Raw genomic sequence first — 13,787 nt, forward strand, 5'->3', positions numbered from 1 at the left:
TGAAGTTCTTGAGTATCTCAGTTGAGGTCTTGTAAGCTGAGGGCTTTGCATCGCTGCCTAATCTTACTTGCAGCCAATCTGTTTTTTTTCTTTGCAGTCAGCACGCTGAAAGACTGAGGATAGTATCTTTCAAGTTCACAGATTGAACAGTTTATTATTACAGCCACTTCAGGGCTTTCCCATATCTGCCCTTTGCAGTGTGTGAACAGGGTGTTTTGAATGTGGCTGTTTACTTCCCTATGTCATTTTTTAGAGCGATGATAAGTTGTGGTTAGCATGCTTCCTACAGTATCTACCTAAAGACATAGCCCCTATGTTCACAGCTGCAGTTTGGTCCTGGTACCATTTGACCACTTTGAATATATTACAAGACCATAACAGAGCGTCTAGAATGTCAGTGGTACAGAATTGCAACTTACTGGACTCTTTAAAAAGTACATTTTATATACAGTACATAGTTGATATTTCGTTGAATTTAGCCGCGTTTAAGTTCTCCCTGGAGGATTTTCATTACTGACCCAGTGGGTTTGTTACAGACATGTGGACGTATTCATTTTATCATGTAATTCAGTTTCTGGAATACTGTGCAGTTATTTTATTTTCTTTACTGGAATTTGTTCAGTTGTGTGATGATTCATGTTTCCCGAGGATTTTGAATCGTGTGATTTACGCAGTTTCTGTTCCCACTGTCTGGGCGATATATTCAATTTAGCATTATAGGTTTTTATTTTAATTGTAGTTGCTGCAGAAATTAGATAATTACGGTTTATGTCAGAACGCCTCTCACTGGAGTGTGGGGGCAGGCCCATTACCCACAGGCCTCTGATTTGAACCCCCAGCTGTTGGTACTTGTCATACATGGCCAAGAATCTCCTACCCGACGGTTTCCCTCACTGATCTTCTCTCTCGCCTCATTTATTTTGTGATTTTAAACTCAGAGTGTGATGGCACTGCACGCAAAAGATAATCAAACACTTTAAAGGTGTGATTTGTTAAGTCTCAGGAAAAAAGTCCATACCACCTTGGGGAGGCTGATAAAATTGGAATCTTTTCAAATTCAGCACAATTCAAGTAGACTCATAGACAGGCAGTAGAAAGTTGAAAGTCCAGTTCACAATGCAGAGATCTACTGAGGTGTTATAATCCTGGTTGGTATAATATAAATATGTCATGTGTGGTATGGTGTACTTCAATTTGCTGAATAGATGCCAGTGGATGTTGAAGGTGTTAGTGGACAAGACTTGAATCAGTCTTCAAATTCACTCTATTTGGTTCACAGAGTGTCTAGAGGAAAGCAGCCTGACACCACAAATCTCCTAAAAACAATATGTGTGTCTGCAGTTCGCTAATATAAAGTTAAGACAGTGGCAGTGCCAGGCTGCTTTAATAATGTTGAACAATTTCCAGCTGTGAAGGGGACCAAGAAGAAAAGAGCTCATACACAATCCTAAATTCTCCTGTAGGAATGTGCTCTGCCACCACCAAATGTGATACAGGAAAGGGTTTATCAAAAACTACCACAATTTGCCAATGCCTGGGTGTGCCCAGCAGCCCCATGACCTTGAGTCAGGTGGTCAAGCTGTAAGGGCACCTGATGATCCTGATGGTCTTCCGTGATGCTGAGATATATAAGGATCCATAACTGTTTGAGTGTTAAACCCATTTCTTGACCTGTAGAAAATAGAGGTACCAGGGTGCTTAACTGTGACATGCATTTAACATGTAACATCAATGTTACACTTACAATGTTTTCAAACCTCAGTTGGCGATAACATTCTAACAAGGTGCGAGGTAATTAGTCATTTCCAATGTAATGAAGCTATGAGGCCTCTTCTATGTTGATACATTTCCACTCTGATGGATCTGTCATCAAGCCCATAGGGTTTCAGAATCTGACTGTATGTTCTTTTACAACAATCAGCAGGATGTACATGAGTCCTAATGGACTTTTTACGTGGAGCTGCTTTCCATGATGAATTCTGAAATTGACAAGTAATTAACCGATTAATCCTCAATACAACACATAAGAAACATTTTATCAAAAGATATTTTTATCAAAAGGTGACAAGGTAACCACATTTCTTCTTTTTTGGAAGCAAAACCCTTCACTTTGTAGGTTACAGTTTCTTTTTTTTAAAGATGAAGGTGTTTTGTCATTCAAAAATGTTGTTATCATGTTCGGATATTGCAAGTAAAGGGGTTAAATGAATTTGGCTGTCATTAGTAAGTAGGAACAAAGCTGTAGCTTGAAAAAGGGATTACTAGTATGTCCCTTGAGGAGGTCTAATGCCAATTTAGCTCCCCATCTGCAAAGTGTCTTAGGTAGCTTGAATGCCTTGATCAGGAGACAGTGTAAACAATGTCAGAATAATAAAACAGAGGTAGTGTTCTAAACAAAACATAAGCTCTTTGGGCTTGTAGTTTGTAGCACAACCGCATCCATTTAAAAACAAATGAAAATCAATATCTTAAAGGACTACCTGGCCTCATTTAAACAAAGGATTTTTTAAAATCTATGCCAACTCTTCATGCTTGGTAAAGATGTGGCTTGATGAAGAACTGGGGGTTTGATTAAATGGAATGTATAATATTCCAGTTTAGCTCCGATTCTCTGTTGAGCGCTCTGAAACATCAATCCCCCTAATGTGACTAGTATGTGCAGGAAAAAAAAAACGAATGTTGAACTAATTTCTCTCAAGCAGGAGATCCAGTAATGTACAAATGAATAAATAAAGCTCTATAGACATGACGGTGCCAGAGGACAGTTCAAGACAATAAATAATGTATGTGTAATATCACAAGATGGCCGAACTAAAGTGAGGAACTGTGATGAGAATTTGGTATAACCTCAAAGCAGAACCTATGATCATTCTCAAGTGAAAAAGCCAAGATCAATAATAATAAACTTCTCAGTGGTGAATAATTCATATTTTTCTTTCTTTCCTTCAAATGATACTGTATAGCTAAGGCTAACAGGAAAAGTGATGTATTGGGGTTGAGACCAATTTGTCTAGGTCTTTTATATATAGCAATTTAATCTTAATCTAGAACATAAGATTATGAAATTAGCTGTAGCCAGCTCGTTATGACTGTTTATTATTATACGTTTATAATCTTATATATTCTGATATTACCATATATTATATTTCTATGTATTATGTACCAGAATTAAACGTTTTCAATTTTTGGAACTCAGAAATGCATGGACTACATTATTGAATAGAATTCTCAAGGTTAAATAAAAATGTTTGCTAGTCGTGTACAAGCAGCTATTGTATACAAAATACTATACTGCAGAGACTATTCAAGACCTTACAAGAAGCAATTTTATTCAGAAGCCTGTACAGGCAGGTTTAATTAAGTTACTGAAAATAAAAAATGCACTAAAAAATTTAATACTGTAAGGTGAGTAAGAAGATGAAGTAAAAGAAAAAAGTATCTTCTGTGATTTTCCACACAACCATGGAAAAAAAAAGATTTTGTGAGGCAGCAATGCAAATGATTTGAGAAACATTCTACATTCTTTCCTCTCTTTTATCTATTAACCTATAAACTTACTATGCTCAACACACTCTTTATCCTTTGTTGAGTGTTCTACATAGTAAGTGTTTTTTCATGTTTTTAATTGCAACAGTGTTCTGTACTGTGGCTTTTGATAACCAAATCATTGCATTGCTCTTTCAATTCTTAACATTTTGACATTTTCTTGTTTACACAGAAGAAAAAAAGGACAGCTGAGGACATGCTTAATAGCAGTTCCTCTAGAAAATGCAAAAATAGAATAAAATTGATGGATGTAGTAATTAAAAGCCTTTAAGAGCTACATTAGAACATGTCTTTATGTTCAAGGTTGTAAGTTTCTTTCAAGCTGAACACAGCAGTGTAGAACCTTTTGCCTGTGTTCTTGAAACATTAATGTCACCCAGTCCTCTGAGACATTTTCTGTAACGTTGCTGTGGCTAACAGTTAAAATGTACTGTAGATGCCACTTTAAGGTCTCTCGTTTTGGCATTGAGGCCTTTCATTAGGATGTCCTGGGAGATGGCAGCTACAGGTGGTTTAAATCAGTGGCTACAAAGGTCACCCATACAGACCAACTCCCTTGACCTATTTAAAAACAGCACATCATTGCATGCTGATAATTAAATGTGTCACAAGATACAAACACAATTGAAAATATGAGAGTTCCGAGGCACACCCCAGATTCCTTAAAGCCTGCCTACACTGCATTGTCGAATGGCATAAGGCACTTAATTATCACAATTAGATTATAGCAGCTGCAATTTACAGCACCAAATTTTCAGTGCTTTCAAAACAGTGTAATCAATTAAGGAATTAAGAAACAGCTCCATCAAACAACGTTAGTGAAACTGGAGACGTGGAGGATTAAGAGTGAAGCATTAGAAAATAAATAACGTAAACAAATTGTGGGTGAACAGAATGATTTAAATAAAGTGGTACCAATTCAGCCATTGGAGACATCATCCATAGCACCAATATCACAGAACTGTAGTCCTGTTTTTAGAGATGCTTTATTTAATTGTTCAATTTCAGTCATTCTGAATGTCTCAATTTGCAAGATACAGTATGTCTGGATATTTTCCAGAACAGTTTTGAGAATGTTTTGTTAAGGAGGATTGTTTCATGTCTCAACTGTGGTCTATAAGTGTCAGGCATATTTTAATAGTATTACATGGAATGTCCGTTTAGCTTTATAAAAAAGGGTTCTGTAATTCAGCTATTACTACAGGAAAGACTGACTACACTCCTTGCTGCTGAACCTTTGAGCCTGTGATTGCAACTTTCACCCAAATAGTCAGATTTTTAAATTGGTTGCTTCACTCCGATGTCTGTGAATCCCCAGTCACAAAGTGTAATAAAACATTTAATCTGAAAAGAGCATCTTACTGAATAAGGTAGCAGCCTAAGGCCACAATTGTATATTCAGACAGATAACATTTTAACTGCTTTTATAACACATTTTCAATCTTTATTTTAACCTATTACAACAATTCTACATATACTGGTACAGTATATGGTGTTAGTGATAATACAGTAGGACACTCTCAAAGCAGACCTATTTTTAAGATTTGTTTGGATTATTAACAAACTACAGGTGCAATGTGTGTTTCATATAATGAGTGTATTACATAATCAAGTGTATTAGAAGTTGGTTTATAGTAGTAGTCAGCAGTAGTCTTAGGCAGGTGTTAAAATGAAATTTTTCAAAGTGATTTAGAATTTTTAAAATATTTTTGAAGATGATCGGCTTAATAAATCACAAGCATCTTCATCATTTAGTATAACAAAAGTAGTACTTCTGTGCCACCTTCTCATTCTGTGGAGTTCTACAATATAATGTAGCCTTGAGCAGGAAACACAGTTTCCTTTCCAGGCGCAAGCAGTTGCTACAGAGCAACAGAAAAAAGTCAAATTGTGAATTGTGCTATGGAGTATAAGTACTATACGTGTCATCATCCTTTTGAAGTTAATGCTCTGGTAGAATTAAAGCACAGTTTTAGGAAAATATTTTTTTGATCAATTGGTTGGAAATGGAAACAATCTGTTGTGCTTTTTTTGCTACTGTTGGACTGATTGAGCGGCATGAACAAGATGTGCCTTTTAAATATTAATTTTTCAAAATGTGTAACCTATATTTTATTGAATTATTCCACAGATACTGCTGTTATTAATCCGTATGTATGTTTTCATACTAGGAAATCTTGTAGTGATGTCATTATATAAGACATTGTTCCAGGAATTCAGTAATTGATGAATGGTGCTAGTGCGCCCCCTACAGGGGAAGTTCTTTTACGTATTCAGTCAATTCTTTAAGGTCTTTCATTTTGGCATTGTGAAGAATCACAGTAGTTATTTGTTTGCATAGTAGTACAAATTCACTTAATAAATCCTCTGAACAGCATTGGGGTATTCACACAACATGAATAAGTATTGTGTGAGGCTGCACATAGCAATATAACTACCTTAAAGAGTTCACCCAAGTAATAGTGAAGTAAGAAACAATGGGATGCTCTATACAGTATATCTCACCAGTCCTGCTTCTATCATTTGATTAATTTCATGCCTCTTATTCATGTATACAGTTGGAAAATAAAATACCAAATAACTAAAATAATTAATATAAATATTTTAAATGTTGTTTGGAATTTATTACCTTGTTTTTTTTAATATATTTGTATATTATTTATGACATAAATTGTGAACAATAAAAAATGTAACAGATTTTTATTAAAGGATTTCAAAGCCATTTTGTAGGAACAGGTTGTGTATTGTAACACACAGAATTGGGCGGAGCGGTGGCTCTGTGGCTCAGGATCTGCGCCTGTGACCGGAAGGTTGCCGGTTCAAATCCCGCGGCCGGCAGAGGAATCCTACTCCGTTGGGCCCCTGAGCAAGGCCCTTAACCCCAACTGCTCCAGGGGCGCCGTTCAATGGCAGACCCTGCGCTCTGACCCCAAGCTTCTCTCCCTGTCTCTGTGTCTGTGTCTCCCTGGAGAAAAAAAAAAGCTGGGGTATGCGAAAAGATGCATTCCTAATGCAAGAAATTGTATAGGGCTAATAAAGAAACATTAACATTAATTGACTAAAGTGCTCAAGTGCAGTGTGTTTATTCACAGGCTTGCATTTGATATGTACAGTATTTTCCTTACCTTTGTGTCAGAGGACATAAGAAAACAGAAAATCATGGTTGTTGCTAATAATCTCTCTCTCATTTATGTAATTATTACGATCTAATGGTTAAGATGCATTTTGCTGTAGTTCCTATAAAATTCAAGCATATAAAGAATTAAAAACAGTGCTGTGGTGTGGTAATATTGATTGTAGTTCTTAAATGTGTTCTTCTAACAAAATGAAGACTGATCTCAATAACACAATGCCACGACTGTACATTGTTGCTGCTGATTCCTGTAGTTCATGACATCTAGTCATGTTAGGAGTCTGAAGGAGACTGTTAAATTCAAATGTCAGTAGCAGGATTTTTGGAAACGCAAAATTGTCAAGTTGAGTCTGATCCGTATTCGTGGCTCATAACTGCGGTGAAATTACCCAATAAAGATACACAGTGAAACGTGTCACACTATTACTGTACCATGAAAACCATTAAACTAGCTATCCCTTGAGGTAAATCAGTAGAATCGTGGTCACATGATATAGCATTGGGCAGGTGATACATGCTTTGATTAATTATTTAATTACTTACAGTAGCTTTAATGGTTCTATACTACTGTATGTACCTCCAGACCATTCTGTCTTTTTCTGAATTTCTTGAGGCTCTGCTGTACATCAGGTCAGGATGCTGATTAACAGCACATTCTAAAGCTGTATCTTCACAGCAAGTAGACCATGCTGGAAAAGTCATATTCTCATAACATTTTAGTCTTAGAATCTCTGCATATGGTATGTGTGCATTCCAGCATAATTGGGTCTTTGCATGTGGTAATTTCATTAGAACCCTACTATCTCTGATTCTCATTATATTTATTTCTGTTATCTGCATAGACTGCTATTATTGTTGTTGTTGTTGTGTATGCGAGATTTAGGATTTATCTACTCTTACTCCCAGCTTTTGTTTTCATATTTCTGGAGTCATCCAGCACTCCATAAAAATGCCTTGATGAGTCTATTTGTCATTTACGCTTGCAGAGAGTTAGATCACACAGTGTTATTTGTACAATATAGTAGTCCAGCTTGATCTGATGTAGAAAAAAAATTAACATTATACATTGTGGATTTATGACCTGAAAAAAGATACTGTCGGGACTCACGTGGGACAAGATGTCCCATATTTCACTGGATTAGATGTAGGAGCTTGCTAAAACCATCTCAGCTAATGGCAATGCTGCACTTTAAAAGATTTTGTGAGTGTGGCTTAATCACTTGTAGCAATTGATTGAGTGTCTGTTAATAAACATGAACCTGTCTTTTTCCACTTGGTGATTAGTGGTTTATGTGCTCTGATCTCTACAGGCTGAAGACGTAGTACTGAAGATTGATGGAGGGCCATGCTATTCAAACAGCAGGCGTTGCTGAGACAGAAGCTGTTAGTGCTGGGGAGCCTTGCTATTGGAAGTCTCTTGTATCTAGTTGCCAGAGTTGGGAGCTTGGATAGGTTTGTATCGTGACTAAATGTATAACTTTCTTTTTTAATGTTTGGTCTTAAGACAGCATGGTCTAAACTGACAACATGATGCGACAATACAAGTAAAGCACAAAAAAACTTTGTTCATTTTTTTATTAAGCCCCTGTTCACAGTTTTACAACTTACTCAGTTTTTTAAGGAGTATAAAAACACACTTTATGTGTGTGATGGCAAGCGGCATCCATAAGGTTTTGCTGCTTTGATATCAAAATTATAATATTTTCTGGACTTTAATTCTCAGCATGCCCTATTAATTAAGTCTATCTCTCAGAAAACCAGTGGTGAACCCATTACTGATCAAAATTAACCAGACAAGACACACAGTTCCAGGGATCGGATGCTTACGAGCTCCAGCGACTCTTTTCTTGACTTCACTATACCACTCTTGTGAATGCCTAGATGCTCAGGGAAAAGGATTCCAACAGAATTACCAGTCTCTTTTGGGTGAATGTTTCTGGGGAGGAGAGTGTCTAAAATTAAGCTTAAACTCTGGCGCTGTACAACGGTGAGAGCCAGCCTTCCCTAACACAGCATCCACGTGTCTATGAATTAGGTATGGAGCACATTCTTCCACGCACAAAAGTTTGATGACTACACGTTGTTCAAGCTTTGAAAAGCCCAGCCTTTAATGACCACAAAAAGAGCAAAGCAGCATTAGTCATAACGGATGATGCCAATAGGACCATGAATTTAGGCATGGATTACAAATATTGCATTCACGCTTCAGTAATGCTCCAGTGGTCAAAACGATAATCTGAGTACGTAAATTACAGACCTTTCTGACACCACTTGTTTGTATGTAGCACCACTGATCTGAGCAGCTTCAAAACCCATGTTATTGGGAATTGTTACAGTGCTTTTCTGTTTTGCTTGTGTGCTTGTTCTTCAAGACTACACACCGTTTATAATCTCATTCTCATCCATGGTGAATCAGTTGTACGCTTCTTTCTGTTGAACAGGCTGCAGCCGGTTTGCCCCATAGACAGCAGACTGGCGCCTCAGCTCCCAGAACAGATCCCGCTGCGCACGCTGCAGTACAAGCGCGGCCTCCTGCACGAGCTCCGCAAGGGGAACGCCACGAAGGAGCAGATCCGCCTCCACAACCTGGTGCAGCAGCTCCCCCGGGCCATAATCATCGGAGTACGGAAAGGGGGCACAAGGGCGCTCCTGGAAATGCTGAACCTCCACCCTGCGGTGGTCAAAGCCTCGCAGGAAATCCACTTCTTCGACAATGACCAAAACTACGCCAAGGGCATCGAGTGGTACCGAGGGAAGATGCCCTTTTCCTTCCCCCACCAAATCACGATAGAGAAAAGCCCCGCCTACTTCATCACCGAGGAAGTCCCCGAGCGCATCTTTAAAATGAACTCGTCCGTCAAGCTGCTAATTATCGTGCGGGAACCCACGACGAGAGCCATTTCAGATTACACGCAAGTGCTGGAGGGGAAGGAAAGGAAGAATAAGACCTACTACAAGTTCGAGAAACTCGCCATTGATACTAACACCTGTGACGTGAACACAAAATACAAAGCGGTACGAACCAGCATTTACACCAAACATTTGGAGAGGTGGCTGAAGTACTTTCCTATCGAGCAGTTCCACATTGTGGACGGTGACAAGCTTATAACGGATCCCCTGCCCGAGCTGCAGCTCGTTGAACAGTTCCTAAATCTCCCTCCGAGAATTAGCCAGTATAACTTATATTTTAATGTTACCCGAGGCTTCTACTGCCTGCGATTTAACATTGTCTTTAACAAGTGCCTGGCTGGTAGCAAGGGGAGAATACACCCGGACGTGGACCCCTCTGTTGTCACAAAGCTGCGGAAGTTCTTTCACCCCTTCAATCAGAAGTTTTATCAGATCACTGGAAGGACATTCAACTGGCCGTGAAGACCAACGTTTACAACACATGGCGGCGCCTGTGGGCGTTTTTGAAATGCCCTGCTTGAAAAAAAAATTTTTAAAAGCACTTTGAGTCAAATAAAGACTTACAAATTATCACGATGTGACCAAATATAAAATGGGATCAATATTTGTTTATTTGTTGAGTAATTAAATGTGCGGCAAACCCATCACCTCTTTATTTTGAAGGCCCGTTCTGGCCATCAAACACAGTCGCTGTTTGATGTTGTGTGATAGATTACAATGGGACTGCTCTCTAAGCTTTTACACAATGCTATTTTTCAATGGAGTGTTGCTTCCATGTCTGAACAATATGCTGAGACATGTGATCTGTTAGTCCTGATTTTCACAACCCACGGGTTGTCCACCTTAGAAAAAGGAGATATCAATAAAAAAGTGTGTGTGGAACAGTAATAAATGTCATAACTTCAGATGCAGTACAGCTTTTTCACACACAGTAAAATGTTTTTGTTGTATTTGTATTTGAATTTGTATCAGTATGTTTTGTCACATTCAGACATTTAAGAAACTCTATTTTTGTTTTCATCACATGAAAAGAACCATAAAACTGTTTAAACTAAGCATTATCCTGTATTTCAGAATATCTGCAATCCTTAGTCTTGTAGTCAGTAATGGAGGTATTAAGATAAAGTTAAAAGTTGACTTTTGAAATCATTATCAGATGTCCAGTTTGTTCTATTTTTTTTCTTCTATGTAACCTTTATAAGGAAAAATCAGCAATCATTTCATTGCAGGAATGACATGAAAAAATATGTTAAACCATGTTTATGTATTTCATTTTTCAGGGAAGTCTGAAATGTCTTCAAGCAATTTTTTTGCTTTTTCAAAGAGCTGGACATTTTTGTTATATTAGAAGTGTTTGACTAATAGACTTCAATGCAAATAAGGAACACCAACATTTTTCAACAGCTATGTATTTCTGCATGTATGAGTCTTTGACCATGCATTATCAGTGCTTAAATGTATATTTTATAGTGGGGACTTACTGAAACTGTATTCTGAATTCTGCAATGTTGACAGTCATGACAGGCTATGATGAATAACTCCTGACATTTCTTAATTCCTTACTGAAATGCTTTAAATTTTGAGTAATAATTTTATTTATATTTAGTTATTTTGCTGTTAGTGCCTAACTGGTACAAAAGAACAATTTGTTGTACTGGAGTTACAACTTATCCCTTGATGCAGGTAGGTAGCTAGATGCTACAGGAATGTTAAAATTATTTTTGAATGCTCAGAAAGATATATCCCATGCTACTCTATTGTCATCAAAAATGTCTGTACTGTGATTAATGCTTTTTTTCTCTCTTAATATACAACATGGAATGTGTACTTTAACGATGGTAAACAGAAACTGATTTTTATCGATGCTCTGGCTTAAGAAATTGTTATGGAAAAATAACTGCTTTTCTTTCATTTATACTACAGAGACATTAAATCAATGTAGGACACAAAAGTAGGATGCACCTACCTACCATGATTTTTAGGTGTGTGTTAACCTGAATAAAATTTGTTGGAGGAAAGAACCAGTAATATTATTAAGAGCAACATTTCTAAATGAGTCATTATTCCATTGAAAAATACTCTGCACAGGTTTTATGTTTTCAGTTTTATCCAAAGAAATATAAACCGTCATTTTCTCTCTGCATGCCATGGGATTTCTGGAGCAACAGCATGTTAAGCCCTAGGGACTGCAAGCATGCGTTACTAGAACACTATTCTGTCAATATGCACATTAACATTGACAGGGCATGCTAAAAATCACTCGTTTGCCATCATTCTTTTGAGAAAATTTTAAATGATGCACATCTCATACACTTTAAATTCATTTGACTAGTGACATACCTAAAGAAAGCCAAATTATACTGTAGTTTTTTCTTCTTTCTACTTTTCAGCATGTAATTAACCACTACCTTTCCTTAACTCCTAAATAGAATCCTTCTTTTTCTTCATTTGCATATATTCTTCTTTTTCAGGTGTTTCTAAATTACTGTGTAAGGCCATTCTTTTGCCTGTTGTGAAATACGTTCCACGTGAAATATGACTATAACACTCATTGTACTGGTAAAAGATTCCTATATTTTTGTGTCCATTTCTGCTGTAAAAAGTTTCTTTTCAGCCTTTATAAGTGGATAAATATGCATATACAATATGAGACAATTTTCACATAAGTAAATAGACACTGCCTTTTAAATGAGCTCTAGCTCAGTTCATACTATGCAATAAATATGGGCCTGTTCAGTATTTTGTGAATTTTCTCTTTCCTCTGTAGAAATCTCTGTTCTTTCAGCACTGTTAGTTCTGTTGATTTAGCTTTTTTACTTATACAGTATTACATGATAAGTAAAGTGATAAGTCAGTGATTCTTTTGTCACTGGGTATAACATTAGTCTGAACTCTGGTCTCCAAAGACTTCCTCACTTTTGTTCTGTTTTGTGTGTATCTAATATCAGAATTGCAGTAAACTTTATTTTCTTTAATTATGTTTAAACTCACACTGTCAGTTAATCTATTGGCATTCTCTGCAAATCACTGAAATGATAGAGAGTTTGCTACCTTGTTTAAACTTAAGATAGCCATGAAATACTGACATACCATATTTACTTTGTATGTTGTGTACATTTGTATAAAGGATGCTGATTTAAAAGTGTCTGTTTACATATGAGATAATGTTCTGTGTCTTTTGTATTTTCCAAATAATAAACCCCTCATACTAAAGCTTAAATCCTCAAAATCCATTTTCGATGTGTTTACTGACAAAAGGTTAAAACTACAACTAAAATACGTTATGCTCTCATAAATATGTACAAAAGGCGTATTCATTCAACAAAAACATTTTTCATAATTAAGAGAGACAAATATCCATGTTTTAGCAAGTAATTCATCCACATTGAGAACTACTAATGAGCTGGAATATTAATTGAAATATTTTTTTCTCATTTTGGTTGTGTTCTATGTTCTGTACGAATGATTCTAAAGCAGGAATTTGGATCTGGGGGTTGTTTTTGATGGTATTTTGGTGTGGTGTGTTAATTTGCATAATTATACTTACAATACAATATGTGAAATAAGATTATTCACCACCATTTTCACCAAAGATTGAAGGTACGGCATGCGTAGCTAAAGCCTTTCACTGTGTACATTCTCAACAATAGAACATTTTTGTACGATCTAAACAATAATCAAACTGCCGGCAGAATGATTCCATTTCAAGGGATTCAGAGAAAAATACTTTTTCTTCTGCTGTCTCACATTGTTCATGGTAGCAAATGCATTGGTTTTTTAATTTAAATTAAGACTTGGAGGTCTTTAATTGATGACACAAGGATTAAACGTGACTTTATGATGCATAATGTTGTCCAAATGATTTTGCATGTGATTTGCACTTCACCTTAAACATTACATTTCTTTGATCAGCATGATGGAGGCCTTCCTCAGATCTTCTGACCACAGTTAAACATATCTTTTCTTTAGAGTACGAATCCACAAAAAAATGATATAGGAAGCTTGAGTACATAGTGCAACATGTCTGTAAATAGTAGCTTAATGCTAAGTAATTATATTTTATAGTACATTATTGTTCAATACCTTAAATATAATTTAATGTTGGTTTAATATGGGAAGGATTCAAAAGTCACCATTTGCAGACTTTTTTTCATTTAATATACAGGACAGAGCCATGCTTCTGAACCTACTTTTAATA

At 36.6% G+C, this 13,787-nt stretch overlaps 1 protein-coding gene across 3 annotated transcripts in view; it reads left to right on the forward strand.

The window, feature by feature from the left end:
• Window positions 1-13,437, forward strand: part of LOC148675454 (heparan sulfate glucosamine 3-O-sulfotransferase 5) — an 86,637-nt gene extending 73,200 nt beyond the window's left edge. For all 3 annotated transcript variants that reach the window (XM_088626804.1, XM_088626802.1, XM_088626803.1), the window contains 2 exons: window positions 7,990-8,131; window positions 9,121-13,437. In XM_088626804.1, coding sequence (XP_088482930.1) covers window positions 8,025-8,131; window positions 9,121-10,051 — 1,038 coding nt within the window. In that variant the 5' untranslated portion in view covers window positions 7,990-8,024 and the 3' untranslated portion in view covers window positions 10,052-13,437. The remainder of the gene's footprint in view (window positions 1-7,989; window positions 8,132-9,120) is intronic.
• Window positions 13,438-13,787: the final 350 nt, after the last annotated feature.

Source organism: Lepisosteus platostomus, chromosome 3, assembly GCF_059453375.1.
Source record: "Lepisosteus platostomus isolate fLepPlt1 chromosome 3, fLepPlt1.hap1, whole genome shotgun sequence".
NCBI lineage: Eukaryota > Metazoa > Chordata > Actinopteri > Semionotiformes > Lepisosteidae > Lepisosteus > Lepisosteus platostomus.